Source organism: Amblyomma mixtum, chromosome 6 (assembly GCF_055824585.1).
Source record: "Amblyomma mixtum isolate Tamu chromosome 6, ASM5582458v1, whole genome shotgun sequence".
NCBI lineage: Eukaryota > Metazoa > Arthropoda > Arachnida > Ixodida > Ixodidae > Amblyomma > Amblyomma mixtum.
This window is the reverse complement of record NC_143017.1, coordinates 150,247,042-150,272,163: the sequence shown is the minus strand read 5'-3', so window position 1 is coordinate 150,272,163 and position 25,122 is coordinate 150,247,042. Positions and strand designations below refer to the sequence as shown.

The following is a 25,122-nucleotide window of genomic DNA, read 5'->3' as shown; positions in this document are numbered from 1 at the left end:
TGGCGTCAAAACAGTTTAGACATCGCCGCAGTTGCATAGCAGATTTCACAAGCAGCAAGAGAGGGACACGGCTGCTTAAAAAATGATCGTAGTGTTGGGTGCCAGTACTTTTTATGTATTTACTGGTAATGCAAATTCCATCCCAATCCTTTTCCATTCTCCTATTAGCGCTTCGAATTCCACGCTTACTGGCGCTAATTCTGACCGCGACAACACATCAACTCACCAAAGCGAACATTTTCACTCCCTGTACTCAGAGGAGCTCACAAGGATTTCCTGAACACGATATGCATGGAAAAGCTAAATAGTTATGGCGTCTGGCTTTGACGCTGAAAATCTAAACATGCACAGTGAGAGACGCCATAGAGCGGAGGTCTCCAATTTTGACCAACAGGCGCTTTTTCATAATTTGCACTGACAGACATCGCACAGCACACGCGAGTGCTTTGCAACCCTTATCGATCGAAATGCTGCCGCCCCAGAGGGTGGAAAAGCTTAACTGCTTGACAGACTATGCCTGTAACCACAAACTGATTGATGTGCTTTGCAGTTCTCTGCGCGACCTACGCAGGGTGCGCCCCTCTCAAAGCTAGGCTAAATTCTCTGTATTTCATTAGAGTCTCTCTCTCTCTCTCTCTCTCTCTCTCTCTCTCTCCAGGCCACGGCCACAGGCAACGAGAAAATTGAACTTTTTCGTGGCACCTGTGTTCAGGAAATGTTTGTCCCCTATGCATTGCTACCGCATAGTAAAAAAAAAAAAAAAGAACCGCCGCCGCGATAGCCAGCGACTATATACCAGGAGTTTCTGACATATTTAGGGACACTCAGTCATAACGACAGAAGTTTGCCATTAAAGTCGATTCTGGGTACATCGAAAACGAAGGGGACCGCGAAATAGTTCAATATATTGAGTGTTCGAAGTATAAAACATAGCAAAAGAACGTTCGTGAATGTGTAACGCGGAAGCAAGAATATGGGGCACATATGCTAGTGGCGCTCTTACTGCAGCAACTTGCCACCGGCTGGCGTACTTGCAGAGCGGCGCTCGCTGGATGTCACGAGGCCTAGCCAGGCCTAGCCTGCTTTATACCAAAGACGGATCCGGATGTGCTTTAGAACTAATCAGATATTTAATCCTATTGCAAGTACACAATATCATTAAAATTAAGCTACCGGTTGTTTCCCCAAGGCCTCGACAGAGAACCATACTAGGCGAAAGCCACCGGCAGCCTTTAGTCAACTAGGTTGACTTCACTGCATGGCATCAAAGTATTGAAAGCTAGCTTCTTCGCACGACATCAGTGCCTCGTGAAAAAAACCGTACGGCAGACCGAAGGCTACCCGTTACCATACCCTGTGTCCCCCAGCATCTTCGCGTAGCTAGCGTTCCTTGACAGCTGGTTCCCAAGGCCGCGTGACCTACACGGCCCCGCACGCCATAAATTATCACATAATGTTTTCAGGAGAAGCCCACTTTTAGGGGAACGGCGCGCCGTTCGAGGTGTATGGAATTCTCCCATGAATGGAAGTACGATAACAGATAACCATAGAACTAAACCTTTGCATGCTTTTTTTTAAAGGAGACATTGTGATTGTTTGATATAAGCAATATTTCGGTATATTCGCTTGCATATGTCCAGGATCGACTGCAACAATAGATTACGCGCTCAACTACGCTAGCGCCCAGTGCCCTGTCGAGCCACACGCTGAGTGAGTGCGTGAAGAAATTCGTATCACGGCACTCTAGAACGCACAGTGATGACGTCAGGGGTAGCTCGAGTGACAGAAACGTCGCGTGAACGATCGCGTCGCTTGCGCGTACCGTGGAGGAGCATCCTGCGGCGGCGGCCATCTTCTCCATGCAGGTGACGCGCTCCAGTAGCGTGCACAGCGACTGCTCGATGGTGTCCAGCGTGTGCTGGTACGGGTCGTCCAGCCGGAAGCACTGGCGCAGGCTGCTCAGGGCCTCCTGCGTCACGCGAAGCTCCTCCCGCTGCTGCACGCAACAGAGTGGGCACACGTTACAACGGACTCCGCTTAAGGAGAACTTCGTTACACTTAAGTCTGTGACAAAGTTAAGTGAACATTGAGCAAAATTCCGTCAGGCCTTCGTTCTTACTGTAGCAACGAAGAGTCGGGCTGCTTTCTTGACTAAGTGGCACTTTGTTTTGGAGAAAAACACGCTTTCATTACCGAATATTATGGGGTTAAGTTGGAATATCTTTATCGCTGCCCAAAGGTATAGGCCGGTGTCATGAGAGCTCAATTATACATCTGAGACACATCGTTCTATTATGAGTAGAGTAAAGATATACTTGAAAGATCTAGCGCTCATTTGAAGAACCATGTGTTGTTTTAGCTTCTTCCTAGCCTAGATGGTGGAAATGCTGCATATCAGAGAGATTCGAAGCCAGTATTTCTGTTTGACGTCATTGACTTGAAGCTCCATTTCTTTAGAGGCAAAGCGCGATGTTCACTCACAGAAATTAATGACTTCAGGGGCTGTGTTTTTTTCCAGGATTTTTTTTCCCGAATTAAGCAAGGAAAGGCATAAAGGCACTCCTCAAATATTTAAAATCCACAGGAGTTAACGACATACTCTAGACGAACTGTGGGCGCCGGTTGTTCTTACAGACCAAGATACAACAAAGGACAATGTTTCACACGTTATATTCTACGAACTGAACTGTTTTTTCTTAAGTTTTTTGCGGTTTGCTCCCTCTATCCCCCTCCTTCTGTGTAGGGTAGCCAACTATGCATTGCCTGTTTAACCTCTCTGCGTTTCCTTCCTTCTCTCTCTCTTTTTTTCCCGATTCATTATTTCGCCTTTTTAGTCTGGCGAGCCAACCTCTCATGCTAACTGCAATTCTTACAGGATATCAACCCAAACGTCACAGGGAATAGCTGCCATTCATGAAAGAGGAGAGAGAACGAGCAAGCAAATGAATGGATCGTGACAAAAAAAGCCTCTCTAAGTTAGGCGCAAAAGTTTAGCCGCCTGAAGATGCCATGGTACAAAGAAAGAACAACAGCGATTACTTATCACCAGTACAGTGCGATTTGCTGTCTTATACAACAAGAAAAAAGAAATCCTAGTCACCTGCACCGAGCCCGTATTCTTTTCCTTATATCTATGAACAGCGTCCTGGTCTCGATTCCGAACCGATTCTTTTTTCTCTCGTTACGCGAACCCGATTCCTGGGAGGTCGGCTCACGACTGCTCCGAGGGGTTTCGGGGAAGACGCCGAGTCACGCAAACGGCGCATCGTCGAATCGTTAGTCACCCAGCAGGAACAATGTACAAGCAAGCATGGTCGCCAACAACTTCGTACGTAAAATAATGGTCCGCCCAGGCGGCTTCCCGCCGCGCCGAAGCGAATGTCTACACACGAGTCCGCGATTCAAGAAAGATGTGCTCAGATCAAATGCATTGCGATCGTGGCGACAGCGCGAACTGTCTATAGCTAAAGCTACACGCGGACATTCTATCAAGGCTGGCCTCACGGTCTTCGTATAGTGATTCATGAGGTGCTGCAGAGAGTGACTGCATTAAAATAAAATAGTAGCAAAGAAAGTTGCCCAAGATGTAGAAAAAAAAATGGGTGCTGGTTCATTTTATGCAGGCGTAGCCGTTATCAGCTTTGCTCGAGATCAATAGAACCAGTTTCACATCCCGCCGAAGCAAAGTGTCGAACGGTCGAACCCGCCACCAAAATCTCAAGCATCCGCCAACTTATTTTTCAGTGCCTGCATCGTACTTGCGTTCAAACAAGTGTTCGTGCCCTACTGATCTTTCTGTGAAGGTTGAACGAACCAAGTGCCGCAGCTGCATCTGACACTGGAGGATTAAGTATTCTACATATACAATTTGTTTATTCAGCATGCCTCACTACGCCGTGCTCTTTTTCTCTCTTGAGGCTAAGCACTACGGGATCACCACCTATCATTTGTAATACTATCGTAATAATCAGCACCAAAGCCTACCACGTCCTTAGAGGACAAAACGCTCATCCCAAATCTCCTAACTCTTTGCAGCTGTTATCCCCACAAGTCAGCCTTACCCATCTCCTGTTTCCGGTTTCTCTTATCTTTTTACTTTAGGCTGCACTCTGTCTTTCCTGACATTCCTGGTTGTGCTCTGACTGCCTTTTTCGTCTACTCTGCAGTACCTTTGTTCACGTGTTATCTCTTCCAGGCTTGAGGGTGTCCTGCGAGACCTTACATTTTCTTTAGTTTTTGATAAAGCATTACTGCCGTTAGAGCTAAAACGCACACACAGAGTGATGTAGCCTGAAAACGGTCTATAGCACATCGGCTGCCAACTGGGCAGAACCTCATCAAGGCCTTCATGGTCGCTCTATAGTGCAAGTATACAGAGAAATGCTTGAATACGCCGCTTCAACGCAAGAGTAGTCAGGAAGGGTCACAGAAGAACGAATTGTTGAGTTACACTGCATCCACTGCGCCTACTCAGTCGATGAACAGTAGCTGCGGTGCCCGAAAAAAAGTCAAATAAAAACCTTGCGTGTAGGTGAAAAGGAAGTGTGTGTGGGTGGGGGGGTATGTTAAGAGACTGAAGAGAATGCGCGTATATACAGGAACGTGTCATGCACTTGCAAAAATTTCTTTATCCAGTCTGTAGACTGTCCACAGACTTTTGTCTATAAATTCTATACACTTCCTATAGACAGATCTATAGATTTATGGCCATACACTTTTAGTCGTATATAGGTATATTGGTTTTTGAGGAAAGGAAATGGTGCAGTATCTGTCTCATATATCTCGGTGGACACCTGAACCGCGCCGTAAGGGAAGGAAGGAAAGTTGGAGTAGTCAACTTTCATCTGTATACAGTCTATAGACTTTGAATAGACAAGAATAACTACCTACAGGAAGGCAATAGAGACTATGAGAAGGCTATAGACAGTCTATAGACCACTTTTACCATGGATACAGAATTGCGAACATACAGGAACGTGAATATTTGCACCCCTGCGGACCAAAGCTTGGCGAAGGAAAGGGCGGTAGTGTGTATACAGGACACGCACCTGCGGACGGTGGTTGAGCGGCAGGGGCGTCGTCCGGTCCAGTGGCTCCAGCGCGGTCGCGTCGTCGCGATGGTCCAGTTCCTCCTGCGGTCATTAATTACAATATCACACACACGCGCGCAAGCTCGCGCGCGCGGATGGCGGTACGGCGGCGGGCGCGTAATTTCAGTCGCTCGACCGCCGCTCTGTACGCTGTCGCGGCAGCGCAACTTATTGCGCAATTATCCTCCCACGTTGGAACGTCTGGGCGACCGCCAGCGGCATAGCTCGTGGAACGTTCGATAGCTTGCGGCGCAGATAGCGGGCCTGATGACGAGAGATAGGATTACCGAGACGGGCATCCGGTTTGGTCTCCGGGTGTCCGCGACCCAGGTTTCCACTGAGGGTGTGTCCGCGTAGAATGTTTACGAGATTGACCCTCTCTGGGCCCGATTTTGATACTGGCCATGCAAAGGCCACTTCCTGGTCGTTGTCAAGTATATGCCCTAGGAAAGTGTAGGATAGATGAACGAAGATTGGAATGGCGGACAAGGGAAAAGGGAACAATCAGGAAACACTTTCTGGCGTATCACACTGGATAACTACATTTCGTGTCACTGTGAGATTTTGAACAATATAAGAAAATCGTGTCATGCTTCCGTAAGATCCGTTTCTTGACGACTTGGCAAAGGTTAGCCTTTCTGCGCAGTTAGGGCGTTGCCCCGACGTTAAACTTGTATGTAGTTGCTACTTAGTCTCCTAGCCGTTGACGTTACCGTTTCTTCCACTTCAAAGCCCATGTCTGCTGCCCGGTACTAAAATCCCCCAGCAAGGAGCTAAATGATGAATAAATTTTTTTCTATCCATACAACCATACTGCCAGATGTAAGCTGCTTGTTTTTCATGGATTATGCTTCATTTTGTTAGGTGGTTCTTACTTGTGCAAGCAAACGAAATTGGACTCTTGACTTTACTTACCTCAAGTTTAGAAAGCAAGTCGCATTTCTCCTTGAGCTCTTGTTGAAGCAGCAACTGAAAGCGTTTCAGTGAAAAAAAAAATATACCACACGTGTGCGCACATGTAAAAGAAATGGATAAACCATGAGTGGTAGGTATACCATAGGCGGGTTTCCAACATTAGTGAGCGTGACTGCATGTCCACAGCTTATTTTTGTTTTTAATATCATATGGTTGATAGCTGGTTCGCAAACTGCTGTCAGGCATTTTTGGTAATATGAGTATTTCGTGGAGAAACTCTGGTGTAATCAAACTGCCTGCTGCACACAGAGCGATGATCATATATGCTCACAAACTCCAGTTAGGCTACAAAAAGGATTATAGCCCTTCGCTGCATCTGAAAATTTTGACAGCTATCTGAACACACTTGAAGGTGACACAGTTATGAAGGTGTATCTTGTGGGAATCTGGCTTTCCGCCGTCGCCTTTGCGCGGCTGTGCCGGCCTACCGCGTCGTTTCTCCTCTTTCCCTTGCTCCCGCCTCAGGCGGTGGAGAGGCGGCTGGGTGACTAATCACTGTCATTTAGCCACAGCTCCGCCCCGGCTCCCCAAGGGCCTTTGCCATTGGCGCCTTTTGGCGGGAATTCGGGACCCCGCTTTGGGCGGCCGCGCGCCGCGCGACCGTCCGAGCGGGGCCCAGAGAGAGAGATCCCTCCGAGACAGCGTAAGGTGCGTACGTTACTGTTTGTCCGTGCCGGCTTTGCCGCTCGGACCAGTGCTTACTCGAGCTCGCCCGCACGTGTCCTCTGACCTGCAGCGGCTCGAGCCTGTCCAGCGGGGTCCAGCGACCTCTGACAGGCGTACCTTGTGTTGATTGCCCACTCTCTCTCGCAACCGGCCCAACGGTCGACACGAGAGAGAGATCACAGCACTGCCGCGGGGACATTCTCCTGCAGCGGCGTGTTAGCGGCGCGCATTGCTCGAGTCGCTTCGTGCGCGCAGCGGAGCCTTGCTCCTCGCGCGCCCCCGGGACGGGGTGACGATTGAGTGCGTGTGTACAGCTGGAGGACGACGTGAATAAACGTCTCCTTTGTGAACTTGGAGGCTTATTTCTTTGCGGCGAATCGCTCTCCTCCCAGCGGAGGTTGAGTGCGCTGCAGCGGTGTCCCAGTGTGTGTGTGGTGACGGCTGATCGGGGCCCTTGGCTCGCGCGAAGCTCGAACCCGCGGTGGGTGGTGGCCTGTGTCCACTTAGAAACCCACAACTGGCTCTCCTCCCAGCGGAGGTTGAGTGCGCTGCAGCGGTGTCCCAGTGTGTGTGTGGTGACGGCTGATCGGGGCCCTTGGCTCGCGCGAAGCTCGAACCCGCGGTGGGTGGTGGCCTGTGTCCACTTTTGCGGCGAATCGCTCTCCTCCCAGCGGAGGTTGAGTGCGCTGCAACGGTGTCCCAGTGTGTGTGTGGTGACGGCTGATCGGGGCCCTTGGCTCGCGCGAAGCTCGAACCCGCGGTGGGTGGTGGCCTGTGTCCACGTAGGAACCCACAACTGGCGCCCAACGTGCTAAGTCATTGGCGCTTACGCCTTTGATGGCACATTAGCCGAGCAGGTCGCCTTGACGATCACGCTTGCGCACCGTGTCTACCACCCCCAGCGCGGCACTCGTCAGCTACATGTCGGCTCCCTACGGAGTTGTAGCGTCGTTTGATCCGCTGGCTGCTGTTCCTTCGAATAGCTAGACACCGTGGTTGGCCGCGGCCCCCATTGGGGTTCACGGCGAGACAACCCAAAATGTCGACCACGCGGCTCCCATTGGAGCTGTATCGGAAGCACCCTGCGGTGCATCCGCTGGTCGCATGCCTCAGCTGTGCAAGCTTTCCGCCCAGTGCGAAAGCAGTTCGTGTCACGCTGCCGCAACCGGCAGTTTCGAACAGCAGCAGCCGTGCCCCGCGAGCAGTCAATTCTGCTCTGGGAACGGCGAGGCGCTGGCCCGGTTCCCTGTGGAAACCACGCCGCTCATCGAAATAGGAGCCTTGCCTCCCTCGTTCGTGTAGCCCGCCCAAGCCTCCACTGAGGCAGGGGTGCAGTGCGCTCAGTTGGCTGATGCGGCTCCGCGAGCCTGCGGGTCGGCTGGCGCGCTGGGCTCTCCTGATACAGCATTACGACTTTTCCGTGCAGTGTCGAAAGGGGGAGCACAAACGTGGTAGCTGACGCGCTATCCCGTGCCCCACTCGCCAGCGGCGCCTTGACGCCTGTAGGCGGAGGGGGCGAAACAGCGGACGAGCCGCTGGGCGGCAAGGAGGGGGAACCCGCAAACGGGTTAACCCATTCCGCTAACCAGGCGAGCAGCGCTTCGCAAAGAGGACGAGAGGCGAAGCTCTTCGTGAGCGCCTCGGAGTTGCCGACGCGAACGGAAATTTTGGCTGCAAACCTGAGTGGGGACGAGACCACGCTCCCCTCTGGGATGACTGGAATCGTTTTCAGCCGTAAAGAGCTACTGAAAGCCCAGCAAAATGACCCCTTTTGTCGCGTAATGAGCGACGGTCTCAGGGAGACGGAGCGCCGTGACGCTACTGGTATTGTAGCGGGCGCAGGGGGGCAGAAGCCAGCGTGTGTCGCGGCGAACCCCGGGGATTCATATTTGCTGGACAATGACGGGCTCGTGCTGAAGTACATAGCCACCGAGGACGAGTCCATCGACCCGTTCAAGGTGGTTATCCCCAAAAGTCTGAGAGGCGCACTGTTGAGATTCTCTCATGACGAACCACTGGCCGGTCATCTGAGTGGCTCCAAAGTTTTTGCAAAACTGAGTCAATCGGTGACGTGGCCCGGCATGAAGCGTGACATTTTCCGCTATTGCCGTTCCTGCCATGTCTGTCAAGCGGTGAAGTCACGGGGCGGCAAGCCGCCTGGAATGATGAAACCGATTGACAGTGTGCGTCCGTGGCAGATGGCCACCTGCGATTTGATGGGGCCTTTCCCCAGGAGCAAGCAGGGGTTCATTTACCTGATGGTAGTCGCTGACCACTTTTCCAAATGGGTTGAGTTGTACCCCCTTCGGAAAGTGTCAGCACGAGCGGTGCTGGATAAACTCCAGGAAGTGTTCTGTCGGTTCGGCTTTCCGGAAAGACTGATCACGGACAATGCGTCCTATTTCACCGCTCGGGTGTTCGGTAACACGTGCCGTTCCCTCGGAATCGAGCACTACACCACTTCACCCTACCACCCCCAGTCCAATTTGACCGAGCGAATCAACCGAACGCTCAAGCTAATGCTGGCGGCCTTTGCCGAGTGTCAAAAGGATTGGGCAGACCATTTGAGCGAGTTTGCGTTCGCCATCCGAACAGCTGAGAATCGCTCAACTGGTTTCTCTCCCGCCTTCCTCAATTTCGGGAGGGAGCTGGCGAATCCGATGTCAAACGTCGTGCAGAGCCAGCTCGGGGATGAGCAGACGCGGGCAGACTGCTCTGCTTATGCGTCGACGCTTCGGGACCGGCTTGGTCGGGCTCTCAACAGAGCAAGGCAGAGTTTGGCGGCAGCCAGAGCCCAACAGAAGGCTCAATATGACCGCAAGCACCGCCGCCTGACTTTTCAGGTGGGTGACCTTGTCCTGAAGCGCAACCACGTTCTTAGCGATGCCAGCAAGGGGTTCTCAGCCTCGCTCGCTCCTAAGTGGCTTGGTCCGTACCGAGTGGTCAGAGTCTGGTCGCCACTCGCGTACCTGCTGGAGGATTCCCTTACGGGGAAAACCAGCCGTGCCCACATCGCAGATCTGAAGGCCTACGCGTCACGGTCTGACGAGCTTGCGCCAGTACCCATTGGTATCAAAGGCAAGCGCAAAGGCACAACTGGTGCTGCGGAACGCAAGCGTACGGAGCACCGGTACAATCTGAGGCGACGGTCACCGGTGTGATTGATGCCGGACGGCGGACTTTTCCGCAACCGAAGGCACGCAGCCTCAGCTAGCTGGCGAGCTTTCTCGTCAGGCCCTACCTAGGCGAAGCACGGTGTGTTATTTTTTTTTTTGTTTTTGCAGCATGGTCAGTTCCAGCCTTGCGTGTTTATCTATTTATTTATTTGTTTTGTTTGAGTCAGTTTCTAGCCACTTTCGTTTCCCCGCTTGCTCGTCTGTTTTGTTCTAACGTACCCAGGTGTACATAGGCAAACTTCAGCCCGCTCATGTTTGCTCTTATCTTCTAGAAGGAATAGATTGGATTAGGTGTCGTTTGTACAGCGCGCCTTTTCTCATTTCCGGCCCGACTGTGGGTGGTTGGCTCGTTAAGGAGCCGTGTGCCGCGGTGCGGGTTTTGTGCGGCCCGTATGAAGGGGAAGTTGGCGGGGCGTTTGGGGCGATGGGGGCGGAAAGTGCACCCTTTGACCCTCGCCGCGGCGCCTCTGGACGCTTCTGATGAGGGGATCGTTGTCGCCGACCGGTGTCCGCGCACGTGCTGGTGTACGTGTGTTTGTGTTTGTGGCTGTGTGTGCGCGGAACCATGAGCCGAGGCGACGCCTGTGAGTTGTGCCGCTGTGCTTCTGCGTGAGCGCGACGATGAGAAGGAACCCTCGCTGTGGCCAAGGTTACACATCAGGACGCCGCCGAACGTCCTCGCCCGTTTCAGCCGGCGTGAAAGGGGTGCACTAACTTTCTTGTGCCCGAAAGTGATGTCGTGTCCAAGGGCGCGAGGTCAGTGCTCTACCGCGGCCCCGTCGTCATCAACGCACCATACATCAACGGAAAGAAGACCGCCATCAGTCGTCGGCCCTCCCAACCCGTTCAACTTGAAGTCTGCGAGCGGTGAGTCGCCGACCGGCCCAATTTGCCGCGCCATCGAACTTTGAGGCTGGCATCCACCTGTAACACAGCTGTACAGTTGTATTCACATCTCCTTGTGTACCGTGTATATAATCTGCAAGCTGTTTTGATTTACTGAAGCGTATGCCAGTGTTTGCCTTGTTTTCCCTTTGTTTTCTTACGTTGTTCTGGCTGGAACTGAAGGGTAGCTAGTTTTTTTTGTGTGTATTCATTTCTTTATTTTGGAACTGAAGTGTAGCTTATTTTTTTTTGTATATTGATTTCTTTATTTTGGCCGCGTGCTTTGCCGATGGGTAGGAGGGCATTTAAGGAGAGGGGGATGTGGGAATCTGGCTTTCCGCCGTCGCCTTAGCGCGGCTGTGCCGGCCTACCGCGTCGTTTCTCCTCTTTCCCTTGCTCCCGCCTCAGGCGGTGGAGAGGCGGCTGGGTGACTAATCACTGTCATTTAGCCACAGCTCCGCCCCGGCTCCCCAAGGGCCTTTGCCATTGGCGTCTTTTGGCGGGAATTCGGGACCCCGCTTTGGGCGGCCGCGCGCCGCGCGACCGTCCGAGCGGGGCCCAGAGAGAGAGATCCCTCCGAGACAGCGTAAGGTGCGTACGTTACTGTTTGTCCGTGCCGGCTTTGCCGCTCGGACCAGTGCTTACTCGAGCTCGCCCGCACGTGTCCTCTGACCTGCAGCGGCTCGAGCCTGTCCAGCGGGGTCCAGCGACCTCTGACAGGCGTACCTTGTGTTGATTGCCCACTCTCTCTCGCAACCGGCCCAACGGTCGACACGAGAGAGAGATCACAGCACTGCCGCGGGGACATTCTCCTGCAGCGGCGTGTTAGCGGCGCGCATTGCTCGAGTCGCTTCGTGCGCGCAGCGGAGCCTTGCTCCTCGCGCGCCCCCGGGACGGGGTGACGATTGAGTGCGTGTGTACAGCTGGAGGACGACGTGAATAAACGTCTCCTTTGTGAACTTGGAGGCTTATTTCTTTGCGGCGAATCGCTCTCCTCCCAGCGGAGGTTGAGTGCGCTGCAGCGGTGTCCCAGTGTGTGTGTGGTGACGGCTGATCGGGGCCCTTGGCTCGCGCGAAGCTCGAACCCGCGGTGGGTGGTGGCCTGTGTCCACTTAGAAACCCACAACTGGCTCTCCTCCCAGCGGAGGTTGAGTGCGCTGCAGCGGTGTCCCAGTGTGTGTGTGGTGACGGCTGATCGGGGCCCTTGGCTCGCGCGAAGCTCGAACCCGCGGTGGGTGGTGGCCTGTGTCCACTTTTGCGGCGAATCGCTCTCCTCCCAGCGGAGGTTGAGTGCGCTGCAACGGTGTCCCAGTGTGTGTGTGGTGACGGCTGATCGGGGCCCTTGGCTCGCGCGAAGCTCGAACCCGCGGTGGGTGGTGGCCTGTGTCCACGTAGGAACCCACAATCTCCAAATTATTGCGTCGCTAAAAATTCTTCTCAAAACAGACTGCGCGTCCTAAACATGCGACCAACACACCTTTCGTAGGTAGTAGAGCAATGCTTCGCGAACAGTTAGGAAGTATGAAATTTTGGATTGAAGGTCAATGCGATTGCATTTTGAATTTAATGGCTTTGAAGAGAAGCTCAACGCGGAAGACGCCCTAAGGGTGCTTACGTTTTCTTCATGGACCCGTCTCGTCGTGTCGCATTCGGCCCCTGAAACTTTCGAGAGCACTTCATCCTGAAGATAGAGACTCTGTAAAACAAGAAACGGGCATTGGAACCATAGGTGTTAGCACAAAACTGTCTAAAAAGTAAAGGCAAAAAAATCTCGAGGCAATACTGTCACGCCGTCGCCCCCTTAATGACGAAATAAAAATTTGCGGCGCTTTTATATCTTCTCTTGTAAATAACGTGTCCGCGAAAAAAAAATTTAGCTCACTCAAAAACGCCCCTAGCCTGGCGCCCAATCTGGCTAAAAACGAGGGGGGTGGGGGATTTTTAATTTTTAAACAATGACGTAGGAATTCGCGGTCCCATAATTAGTAATTTAAGAAAAAATAAAGCGCCAAAAAGATTGCTGCCCGCCGACGGGTGTACAAAAGCCAACGGTTTTTAAACTGGCTGTTTATATTCACTAAAAAAAAAAAAACGCGATTGAATTCACGCTTTCTATTTAATGGCGAACGCAGAAAAGAAAAGAGACAAGCAGCGCTTCAGCTTGCAGGCTATTTTTGCACTAGCCGTTCCAAAATAACTGTAACCATGCAAAAGTCACTCACAGATTCTGGGTTTGAAGTTGCGTCGCACTGGACCTCCGTTGACTCCGTAGTAACTTTCGCAGTTCCCTGCATTGGTAAAAACAAAAAAAAAACAAAGATAAATAGGGAAAATTCATGACATTGCAGCCCATGAAGGTGACGAATACTTACTTAGAAAGGAAGAGAGGAAGTGGGGCTCAAAGAAAGTTCACAAATGCGCTGCGTGCGAAAGGGCCACATCGGACCGTAGTTCACTTCGATTAAAATCAAATTACTTAGTTCGCCTGCTAGCCTATGAAGAAAAGTGCCGTTTCTCAGCGGTACTTCTCGGCCAAGTTACACGAAGTTATGCAAAGAGCTGCGCATAGTGCACATCACCATTCTGTTCTTTGAACCAGCAGCGCTCAAGGCATACAGCGCACTTTGATATACCACTGAAGTCTAGACGGCGTAGATTAACTATATGACTGTAGTAAAAATATGTATTTGTAGAAAGTGATAGAGAGTAAAACGTATCACTCAACAAAAGCTCGAGACTGACGCCCCCTGGCGGCTCTTTGGTGTTTACATCAGCTTCCATATATATCACGAGCATAATAACACCGTTGCTCAGGCGATTTCTACAACGGGTGAGCAATTCCTCCGCTTTCCCCGTGTCGAACTGGCCACCCGGCACAGTGGAGCTCCACCAAAATGCAGCCTCCAGTCCTAACACTACCTGCGGAGTCGTCAGTAACCGTGCTATGCCGCAGCTGTTGGGATACGACGACCCGAAAGACACCAAACCCTATTTGTCACTTGGAACCATCTCGCACAAAGATTAGCGATCATGCAAGGGTCCACGCTTCCAGCCGTACTTACATTCGCACGATGACCGCCGCCGCCTTTGTCCCGTTCGCTCTTCGACTTGTCCGGGGGCCTCGAACTGTGTCGGCCATGGCCCCTGAGTAACTGGAAAGGAACGAAAACATGCAACGTTGACATCTTCATCCTCAGCTGCTCAGCCTACGGTTCAAAAGCGCCAAGACCCGTCCGGGCTGAGTTGTTATCTCAACGCCTCGCTGTTCCAAAACTAAACATTTTCTCTTTATTGCTCTTCAGATTTTAGACACACTTCATACACGAGAGCACATGTAATCAAAAGACGCTGGTCGCGAGATCTGGCCTTATAAACAGTGCAGCGAGCATCTTGTTAAGACTTCCCATGCTTAAAAAATGGCTGTCGTTTGATATGCCGCCGAGACACCGCATTAAGGGGAGGGCTTCGACCTCTTTCATGACGAAAAAAGAAAGAAAAGAGGATTTCTATGTAGCCGTCGTGAAAGCAAGAGAAGAAATCGAAATAAAGGGGCGGTAAGAGCGGCGGGGCTCGCCGACTACGTAACGTCCTTCCTGCCTCTTATTCCGTGTTCAAGCGCTCCCTTCTTTCTTCGCTTACACTTGAGAAGGAGAGTAAGTATAGTAATGAGAAAAAAAAAAAAAACTCTCTTCATCCGGAGAGCTTCCTGCCTCTTATCCCGTAATCAAAAGCACCTTTTTCTCTCGTTGCAACGAATGAGGGAAAAAGACAAGTGGTACTAATGTCAAAGCAGATGATAAAATACACCAGCAGCAACGGCAACACAGGCAGGCACAGCCTCACGATGAAGCGGACGCCGCCGGTGATGCATTTAAAGAGCTCCTCTCCTTTAATGACTCCGCTTCGTCTCGTGCCCGGGTGGACGTCGACCGGGTAGATAGACACGTACACACCGGCCGACGCCGCAAGACTCTTTTCCTATCGTCTTTCCGCCGAGGGTGTCTGAGACCACTTTCTGCTCCTTTTTATTTTGCTTTTGTTCTGCCCGCGAAAGTGAAGTAGCCCGCGACAGCTAAACCAACGCGTTTCGCGGGGCCGCCTTGTTAAGCGCGTCGTTCCTCTCCCCGTCTCTCTGGCAGCGGCGGGGTCTTCTTCGGCGCTGCCTTGCGTCGGCCGACCGGAGAAAGCGGCGTGTCCTGCGTTGTGACGGCCGCAATTTGGGCAGTGGAGCGCGACACGCGGGGCGTTTCTTGCGTTGCGTCAGCCACCGTCGCGTCCCGGAGTTAATTGCGTGCAGTACGGTGGAAGGTGAGAGCCTCAAGGAAAAAGGTCCAGGCGCTATTGTACAATAGCCTCATCTTGCCCGCTGGCGAAAGTTGGGACGAGAGGCCTTGTAGCCAGTATTAATGATTCTAATGTCTTGAGCTTTAAGTTCATCAAGTAAAAGAAACGCTCTAAGAAACGTCGATGCGGAGGCTAGTAAGACAGTTCTTCCCCACTTTTGTTTTCGTTAACCTGCACCAAAAACAGAATTTGCAACTGAATCAATATCTGCGGCACTGCTTCAATGTGAATACCACAGGGTACTACTGGCGATGCTTATCAGTCTCTTTTCTGATATGCCTCAGGTGGGGCCTCCTATCCTCATTCAGAATGGCGCCTTAACTATCAGAGTGAAATGCAAACATCCTGTAACAAAATTCTAATGCACGTTCACTTCTTATAGACAGTGGAACCAGGTATCCTCCGCTATTTAGGCACGCATAGCCCGACTACCTGCTTTACATCTATGATATGAATAAACGAATTGACTTGACACGAGGCGTTAAATTCCGCTGCTGTCAAGAAAATTCGATTCGATCGGAATGCTACGGTAGTCAAGGCCTGACTTCGATGTAAGCTGCTGTAGTTGCGGTCGCCGTTTGTGCTTACACCTGAACAGCTACCGCACTTCACTGCCCGAGCTGTGCATAATTTACAATAGCATAGATGTCGACCAGTGCGGGACATTACCAAATTCTACAGCATTGCGCTCCCATATGCACCCTATTCAAGCTCGGACGACGCAAAAAAGTTCGACTAAAAGTTACTGCAGTTTCTCACAGAATCACAGTTGTGTAACAGGAAGACACCCTTGCGACATCTTAGTAATCAGCGGCACATGAAAACGATGTATTTTATATAGCCGAGGGATAGCTAGTGAGCAAATCCACATCTGCTTCCCCCTCGCTCCTATCCCTTATAGAATCAGTCCGCCAGAAAAGGCAAATAAGTAAAAATGAAAAACGCATCTGTCGCAAAACGACAACCACGGATACGAGCAGCGAAATGCATCCAGTAATCGTAAAAAAAGAAGCGAGCGCCCAAAACTCTTCGCGGAGTCGCTTACTGAACAGTCAGTGAGGTTCCATATGGGGAATTTTTTGTCTCTTTCAGCTAACTTGCAAGGGTAAAATTTGGCCGAAAGGGAATTTTTATACAGTTTCAGCCAATTTCAAGATCCGAAACTGTCTATCTTTTTCTAAATTGACAGTCTTTAAGGTGCTGCAGGGGAAAAAAAAGAGCCCGAGATAAGGAGCTTGGGGTCTAATTGAATAAATTTTTGGTTACGCCACGGAACATCACTGTACTACACTCTGAACACGAATACTCCTACATGGGAGCAAACAGGTAGTAAGCTGTCCTCTAGCGCACTCCCTTTTATGAGAGGGAGTGCGCTGGAGTAGAGTTTACTCCTTTTTAACTCGTGTTTGTTAAGGGTGTAGCTGTCGCGAGCGTATTCTTGAACGCAAGCGCCGTCGACGACTACGAAATGGTCCGAAGTCGCGGCCCGTGAGAGCGTCGCGAGGGCGTCAACGGCGAGAGGATGCTGAAGTGCAAGCAGGCGGGGCCGAGAAGATGCGACAGCGGCGTCAGGACCAGGAAGTGCGCGCCCGCCCAGCCGAAACCGCCGGATGCGAGAGACAGGCGAGCCACGATGGTGCCACGGAGGCGTTTTAACATCCCTTAAACGCCTAACCCTTTCTTCAAGCGAGAAACAAAATGAACCTGTGATCGCGGTGATCAACAATAAGTGTGTTTTAAAAACCAAGCTTCAACTCGCCCGCAATCGCCCCTTGATGAAGAAACCAAGCATGTTTCGAAACATCGTTTTTCTTGCAAGGACTTTGTTTTGCGTTCATTTCGGTTTGGTTTATGGGGTTTAACATCCCAAAGCGACTAAGGCTATGAGAGACGCCGTAGTGGAGGGCTCCGGAAATTTCGACCACCTGGGGTTCTTTAACGTGCACTGACATCGCACAGTACACGGGCCTCTAGAATTTCTCCTCCAAAAAAATTCTAGCCTGCGCGGCCGGGATCGAACCCGCGTCTTTTGGGTCAGCAGCCGAGCACCATAACCACTGAGCCACCGCGGCGGCGCGTTCATTTCATTTCTCAATTAAATGTGAATTCCCATCCAGACAGACCTTTGTCGAACGTTTTCATTCGAGCCAATCATTTCTGCTTGGCGTGTTCGGTCAGCGGCAGACTCTCAGGGTCACGGCGAATTTCACTGGTAGCTTTAGGCTTAACCGCCTGATTCACCAGTAACATCATAGGAAGAGGGTGTTGAGCGACAGGCACACCATGAAATTCGACGCATCTTTGATGGTCGCGTGGAAATTTCAACAAGTCTTTCTCAGGTAGTGTGCCGTCGAGACAATCTCGAAGCGTGGTGACACGGCACTGAAAATCCGCGCTGCACTTAAGTTCCGGGAGAGACTTTTTAGAACGGCAGTAGGTAGGGGGGGGGCAACGCGAGGCCGCTGCCATCGTGGGAAGTTGCGTGTCGCGGGCGGGCTGTGTGCGTGCACCAGCAGCCGCTGAAAGTGGCGCGCCGACGCGGACTCCGAGCGTGGTGCGTGCGGCGACAGGTGTGCGTTTGCGAGCACCGTCCGTTTTCTACTTGGGGGCGTTGGCGCGCAAGGAGGTGAGGACGCGGCACAATGACCTTGTTAGCTTCTTCTCTCGAACGGCTGGTTTGCTCGCTCTGTTCGTCAACTGATCTGGTTGACGATGAATGCGAAACTGCAGCTTTGCTCCCGAATCATCGGCATTCGCTTGTCCCGACAAATTGTCCCCGAATGAAACTCCATGCGTGGAGAGCGTGTTGTGTAGCCTTGGCATTTAGCGTCTCTATTAGAAAGCCCAGCTTGCTCTCCTAGAGGTCGCGTAAATTTGGTAAAAATGGGACCATGATAGACTCAATCAGTTCATTGATCGATCGACTCATTGATTGATTGATCTATCGATTCACTGAGTGAGTGAGTGAGTGAGTGAGTGAGTGAGTGAGTGAGTGAGTGAGTGAGTGAGTGAGTGAGTGAGTGAGTGAGTGAGTGAGTGAGTGAGTGAGTTAGCGACGGAGTGAGTTAGCGACGGAGTGAGTTTGCGACCCAGTGAGTTAGTGAGAAAAGGGGAGAAGAAAAAAACGAAGATTCCAGGTATGAATTTGATTCTTCTCATTACATTTTGAATTCTATGCCTGGAACGGAGCAGCGGAGGAGGGGGGGGGGGGGGGGGGGGGGCGACAGGAAGGAGATTGGCAGAAGCTTAAAAAGAATGTCGTGAAGACTCGTTGTGTAGATTTAAGTGCTGTGCAGCGGTACACCCTTCCCTCGCAGTGAACCTGTGTTTGCGCATTCTTTAGCCAACGCAGTTTCAACTCTTAAATGCGCCGCACATGACGCTCCACAAGCAGCGGCCCAAGTGAGCTGCGAAGTCCAACGAACGCGACCTGCAAATTCAGAGAGCGAAGCCATAGCTCTTTCTCTTTTCCCGAGCACTCTTGAAATTCCGGATTCGCTTCGCCGAGGAGCACGCCGTTCTCTATCCGTGTGTACAAAGCACTCGTGCTGTGCGAAAAAAAAAGCGAACGCTGTGCAAACGAACCGCTAACTCCCGAGTCACGAGAAGGAAGCACCACGCCTGCCTGCCTGCCACACGGCTTCACTCCTGCGATGGCGCGGACTCCGAAACGTGCGCGCTTTCTCGCCCGTAATGTAGGTTACGCGTATTAATGTATGCGGCCGAGCCGAGCGCAGAATGCAGCGGCAGCAGCCCGTGATGAGGCGAGGCGTTGGAGAGGAAATGTCTTTCGAGTGTATACGCGTGTGAAACGTTCCAGAAATGCGCAAGAAAAAGGAGAAAAAAATTTGGGGGAAGGAATGCGCTTAGCTTAGAGTATACAGGCATAGGTATTCTACGCGCGAGTGTATTATATGCGAGAAAAGAAGATTAAATGGGAGAAAAAAAATAACGCGAGAGATATAAAGAGCAGCGACTTGTGTCCAAGAGAACGACGAAGTAGATGTAAATGTCACTTTTTAGAGAGACATTCAGCGCAAGACTCGCTGCGTCGTACCTTGCGCTGTATTGTACGTGGTGCGAGAGGGACATTTTTCTTATGCCGAATAGGAGGAAGTGGCGGGGTAAGGGGAACGCCTTTGATGTACACGGTTCCACTGTCGGAAGAATCGTGTCCGCTTTCGAGAAACTAAGCATACATGAGGCTATATTTGAAGCATCCTTATTCGAGAGAGAGAGAAAAAAAAGCTAAGCTCTGCCTTCGGCTTAACCCGTGCGCAAATGTTTTTAGTTATGCAGTTGGACAATTTCCATGAGGCAGGGTTTCAGAATTCTCTGAGAAAAGTCTGCAAAAAGGTGCTGCTGTGTACACAATCTCGCCATAACTATGGTGCTGTAGTGAACGCTTTACAAGCAAAAGAGTGACACGCGCGCACGCACGCACGCACATGTTAACATCTTGGATTGCTTGAATAAAAACGAATCGAATCTCGCCTCAAACTTGTACTTTCGAAAACAGTGGACAACGCGTCTCCTATATTGAGGGTGTAAAATTCAAAAATGTTATAGAACATAGCTTAGGTGCATGGTCCTGCAAACATAGACTGCATGCAAAGCATGTTCCCACGGACTCGCTGGTTTTTATTCCGTTCAGTTCGTTATACCGCTGAGGTACGACTAAAGTTGACGAAGCCCACCTTATTTCCCAAGCACTCTCAACGCCGATACTGCTACTTCTCAAGCGCAATAAGGCTACGCTTGTTCGGTATTGCCAACTGCAGCGTATATCAGCAAGCGCCGAGGAACACATCGAGAAAGCTGCGCCCCGTTTTCATATTTCGTTTAGGAGGCCACGAAGCCGAGGCCGAAACCAGTTTGATCTTATCTCACCGTACAGAGTCGAAGCATGTTACGTACGCAAGGTCCAAGCTCAATAACAGTACTTTCCCTCGAAGAAACAAGTTCGCTCCATCTCTGTTTTTTTTTTTTTGTCTTTCTTTATTTCCACCAGCACAGCAACGTAAGCGCCGCGTAGTTTCGGTCATAAATCGTTGCGACGTTATCGCGCCCATCAACTCATTTCCTGCCGTTGGAAAGCACGTGCATAAGTCCTGAAACGTATGTAGGCTGTTGGCATCGATTTTCATGCGTTAAACTTCACGCTCAAGCAACACTGGGCCGGGGCTGGCTCTTCCTCTCTAGTGTAAGCCATTTAATCGGTTACGCTTCTCTCTCTCTCTCTCGCACGACTCTCAGAGTCAGTGATCAGAGTGAGCGCTAGTCGGCGTTTACACCTAGTAGAACAGCAAACAAGCCAGTAAGTTGCGCGTGCTCTATTCGTATACCAAGTGTGTGCTTCCCTGCGTACGGCGCCTATAATTAGGCTTCCTTCTGGGAGTGACTGCGGATCCCCCCCCCCCCCCCCCCCCCTTTCCGATTCTTATCTCGGCGAAAGTGAGATACAAAACGGGAGCTATACAATTCATACTGAGACCTCAGCAATGAAATGTAAAGGAAGACTAGTTTGCGCTGTTTCGCTCATCGGCTGCTGTTTATAAAGTCGTCTGCGGCGTATTACACTTCCGCGTTACAGCTGTCGCATTAACCTGTTACCTTGACTCTCTCTAATCGAAGAGCTATAGCTGATGTTCTTTGTTCCGGCTATGCTGACCCTAAATTTCCCTGTGGTGTTGCTTCGTTTCCGCACACGCAGTTTGTTGCGCGGTGATGGCTTAAAGCCGAGTTTAAAAAGAGTGAATTGACGAGGTTCCCCGGTTCCGACACGCTGGAAACTATAAAGGCTGATCAGTTTTAAATGCTCCCGAAATGCTCAGCAAGCTTTATTGGCACAACCGCATGCATCGCTTCGAAATAGCGCCATCTATGGCGAATGTGCCAGTTCACAGAGTAATTTACAACAGCGAACTCGCAAGAATCGTCGTGTTATTTGGGCCATAAAAAAAGGAAGATAGCGAGGAACTTCCGATGTATCCTTCACTTTAGCGAGCAGAATACGATCGCACACTACATCCATGGGCCTCAATAACAAATAGGGGTGTGTGATTTTGTTAACGTTGCGCTATGGCCTAGTTGGTGTGGTGACATATTTGTAAGGAAATGTCACAAGCTCCACCGATGTTGGTGCACCACTGCGGGACAATAAAGAATTAGAGACGCGTACTTTTTTTTTTGCGCGTCATCACATCACAGGACGCTATGATTGAAATCGCGAGCCCACCGGGCTTCCTAGTATCCACCGAGATCTGCATTTAGACACCGGCCAAAGCCTCAATTCCATTTACTTTCGGTTGTGCATGCGCCAGAGAACTGCGCACGGTACAAACGTGGATACAGTGGTGGTGGTGGTGAATATGGTGATCGGGAAAAATTAAAACGAATACGCCCTCATTCATACTCTACCTATGTTATCGCGAGAAAGAAGGCAGCCATACACTTCGTTTCCCCTTGTCCAAGGAGATGTGCGTCCATACTTGAACCAATTCGTCAGTTCCTTACACTTGTTGTGCCGACAGAACGGACTATTTTCCACGGTACAACAGCGGATATGGCCATGTGACTTCAACCCGACTAGCTGACGGAACCATTGACGCTTATGCCCACAGCTCACTTGAAGCTCGGCTGAGTCCGAGCTCATTCGAGCGAGCACAGTCGTCGTCTCAGCGTCCTGTTTAATTGCCTTCCGAGTGCCGGCGGCGGGGGGACGTCGCCGCGTGTGTGCTGCGTGGCGGAGGCGTACAACCGCGGCCGCTTTGTCGCCGCGATGGATGCGACGCGGCGGGGGCAGCAGCGTTGCGGAGGCGGCATTGTGCGGGCCAGCGGTCGTTCCTTTGTGTGCGGCGCGTGGGAACGGTCCGCCTCCTCTCGAGACGGCGTGGCCGCCGATCAACGAGCTCGCTTTGTGTCTCCGCACACGGTCGCCCTGTGTTCTTCGCGCCACGCGGTGCGCGTCCTTCTCTGCACGCGCCCGCTCTCTTCCCCCCTCTCTCTCTCGCCGCCTTTGACTCGCGGACCTCGTTCTTCGTCAAACGTCGCGGCTTCCGCAAATTTACCTCTGGTACGAGAGAAGTAGCGTGGTTAACCGAACTGTGCAAAGCTTTTCACGAACTAAGGTACAACTTGGGCTAGCTATACACTTCAACACGAATACGCCTATATGGGAGTAAAAAGGGAGCAAGTTGTCCTCAAATGCACTCCTTTTTGTAAAAGTTAGTGCGCAAGAGGACAGCTTACCTCGTTTTTGCTCTTTTCTGTTTAGGGTGATAGGCGCATACAACTCAAGAACGAAGCGGCAAATGCCCATCAAAGGAGGTTCTCCAGCCAACAGCGTTGACCGATTCTCATGACGCAGCGGTTAATACGTAGTGAATCTCAAGCAACGCTAGGTTAATTTCCTGTCAAGCTAGCGTGACGGGGGTTGACCATGGATTAATCACTACGTAAAAGATATCAGTCGACGCCGGAGGACCTCATTTGAGAGCTGTTTGCCACTATGCTCTCGAGCTGTATCTGACGGTGCGCGTTAGAAAGTGTGGTTGAAACAAATCAGGTACCCTATACTGCGGCCCGCCTGACTGAGTAAAGTGGAGCTTTGGCAAGTAAAGTTACATTAGTTAAAAAATAAGAACGTGAACCATATTGTGAAGTCGCACCAGCCCCGCTTCGCCATCAACACGTATAAGCACAGCATCTAAACATTGTCAGTACTGTATCTAAACGTGTCACAACAGTACCAGCATGGTCTAAAGACGTGTTGATACTGTGGTCGTAATCGTATAACCGCACTAGTTTTTCTAGTTATTGCTAATGCATGAGTTTGAGGCAGTAACAGTTAAAGCGCTAACAAACAGTGACACATAAGGGGACACAGCGCTGCCCCTTAAGCAGTGTTCCCTTCTGTGTCGTTGTTTGCAAGCGCTTGAAGTTTCCCACAATGAACTCGCTCAATTTTCTGCCCTGTAGCCATTAAGAAAACGCACATCAAAATCTGCAATTACAATTACGCAAGGTATGCGCCTCTTGTGGCTTCATACATCTAGGGCATACCTAATGGTATGCTGAGAAAGTCCTGGCTCTAATAAATTAATGTGCAAGAAGGAAGTAACCAACAACGTCGTGAACTTGCACAGACAGGAAGGGGCGATTATTTTAATGAACGCTAAATAACACGCTATCTTCTGACAAGATTGTTTCTTGCCTTATTTTAATAGCTAATGCGTACTGAGAGCAACCGTGCTTTAAGCCCCGCAGTTTCTAAAGGAAACCAGAGGGAAAATACTGAAGGAAGCTATCGTTATGTGCTTGGATGCAGGAAAACATGATGGCGCAGAAGAACTCACAAAGAAGGAAAATAAAAAAATGGCAAAAGGTACCTAATTGATCCGAGATTATATATCGGCACGACATCGGACGACCGCAGTTCCTCCTCAAGTACAACTGATCTAAAGTTAAGAACCTGGATGGCCCAAGACCGACCGGATAAAAAGCGATTCAAAGTAATCGAAGGAAGCATACACAAAATCACCCTAGTGCAGAGTGACTTGCATAAAGCGAGCGCATAAACGATCATTACTGTGTTTCAAACACATACCCCGAAAAGCACGCGTTAGTGTTTCATCGTCCCTGCAGGTCCCCTACAGTACCCCACAGTGCGCGCAATGGGCATTCATGGCTCCGCAAGATTGCCTCCCCGTCCGAACACCACGGGCTCCCAGTTTCGTCCTTGGGACATTCCTTGCCCTCACAGACTTACCTTACAACGTACAAATTAAAAGGCGCCGAGGGCACGCCCTCACGCTCTCGATAGAAAAAGAAAAGAAGGAAAAGAAAACAAGAGAAAGAAAGAAACAATCGCGCTTTATGTATCTGCCTTCCAAAGTTTCCCGCTGTCGAGGCGTAGCACGGACGCCTACAGCGCTAGTACGAACACCAGAGCGGCAGCAAGCCCCGCGAAGTTGCGGAGTCCCGTGGCGCGCACACACACCTTCGGCTCTGCATAAAAGCGAAGAAGCTGCAGAAACTTCGTGCGGAAAAGCGTTCAACCTGGGTGGTCCAGCTTTGCGAAAAGCGGCGGTTGACTACAGCAAGTGTGTAGTATGTATGTGTATTAGCAGAAGAGGTGGAAGGGAGGATGGGCAGAAGGGGGGAGGGGGCTGAAAGGGGGGGGGGGGGGGGGGACATTGCGGGCAGCAGGAGCAGCCTTGATGAGGGAGCCAGCGCTCCGCGCACTCCCTTACGTTTCCATCGGGGGTTCAGTGCAGGGAGTGGCGGCAAGAGCGCGTTCGAAAGCGAGAGCCGAAGAAAACGTTTCTTCAAAGCGCTGCTGCATGCATCCCGGCACGCCACCGAGCCTCGCCGTTGACTAGGAGGGCCTCCTAAATGATCGTGATTACGGGGGCGCCAGCGTAGATCAGTCAGTGGGCCAAAGGCAGACTGGGTATATGTGTATGTGTCTGTGTGTGCGTTGAGGTGGGGAGGGGAGGAGGGGGGCGGCAAAGAAACGACCACGCGGTGCACGATTGTTGTTCGACTATACGTCTGTATTAGCGGCGAGCGGGGCCTCACTTCCGGCTGTCACTGGGAGGCCGCCACAAGCCACGGGTAAAAGCGACAAGAGAAAACTTCGGAGGAGAAAGGCCCGCTGTGCCGCAAACCGGATGCACTGTTCCTGGCGGAGCCCAGCGGACGTCCTTGTCGTCATTGTGACCCTCGAAAGGCGTTGGCTCTGGATCGAATATAGTGCCTTTGCAGAAGAGCGGCTAAACGAAGAAGGCTAAGGTTCCTGACGCATTGAGGCATGCGGTCAACTCTGCATCTGATCCTGCGTGAGGCCGAATGAATTCAAGGCAGTTACTCTTCCGGTGGCAAACTTTGTCTGCTACGCGTTACTTTCGAAGCAGCGTTACGTACTTACTCCTGTTCCAAAGCAGCCGATGACCCCTGCTGAGTTGTGTCAGATCAAGAAGACA

At 51.2% G+C, this 25,122-nt stretch overlaps 1 protein-coding gene across 3 annotated transcripts in view; it reads right to left on the bottom strand.

The window, feature by feature from the left end:
• The window catches only part of LOC149340756 (dixin-A-like), a 70,191-nt gene that overhangs the window by 5,945 nt on the left and 39,124 nt on the right, over positions 1-25,122 (bottom strand). For 2 of the 3 annotated variants that reach the window (XR_016283646.1, XM_089549604.1), the window contains exons 2-7: positions 13,855-13,944; positions 13,015-13,080; positions 12,408-12,488; positions 6,006-6,059; positions 5,049-5,132; positions 1,823-1,996 (exon numbers count right to left, since the gene is read on the bottom strand). Coding sequence is in view for 2 of the 3 variants with exons in the window: in XM_089549604.1 (XP_089405730.1) it covers positions 1,823-1,996; positions 5,049-5,132; positions 6,006-6,059; positions 12,408-12,488; positions 13,015-13,080; positions 13,855-13,944 (549 nt within the window). In the remaining variant the exon portion in view is untranslated. The remainder of the gene's footprint in view (positions 1-1,822; positions 1,997-5,048; positions 5,133-6,005; positions 6,060-12,407; positions 12,489-13,014; positions 13,081-13,854; positions 13,945-25,122) is intronic. The other variant, XM_089549605.1, reaches the window with a different exon arrangement.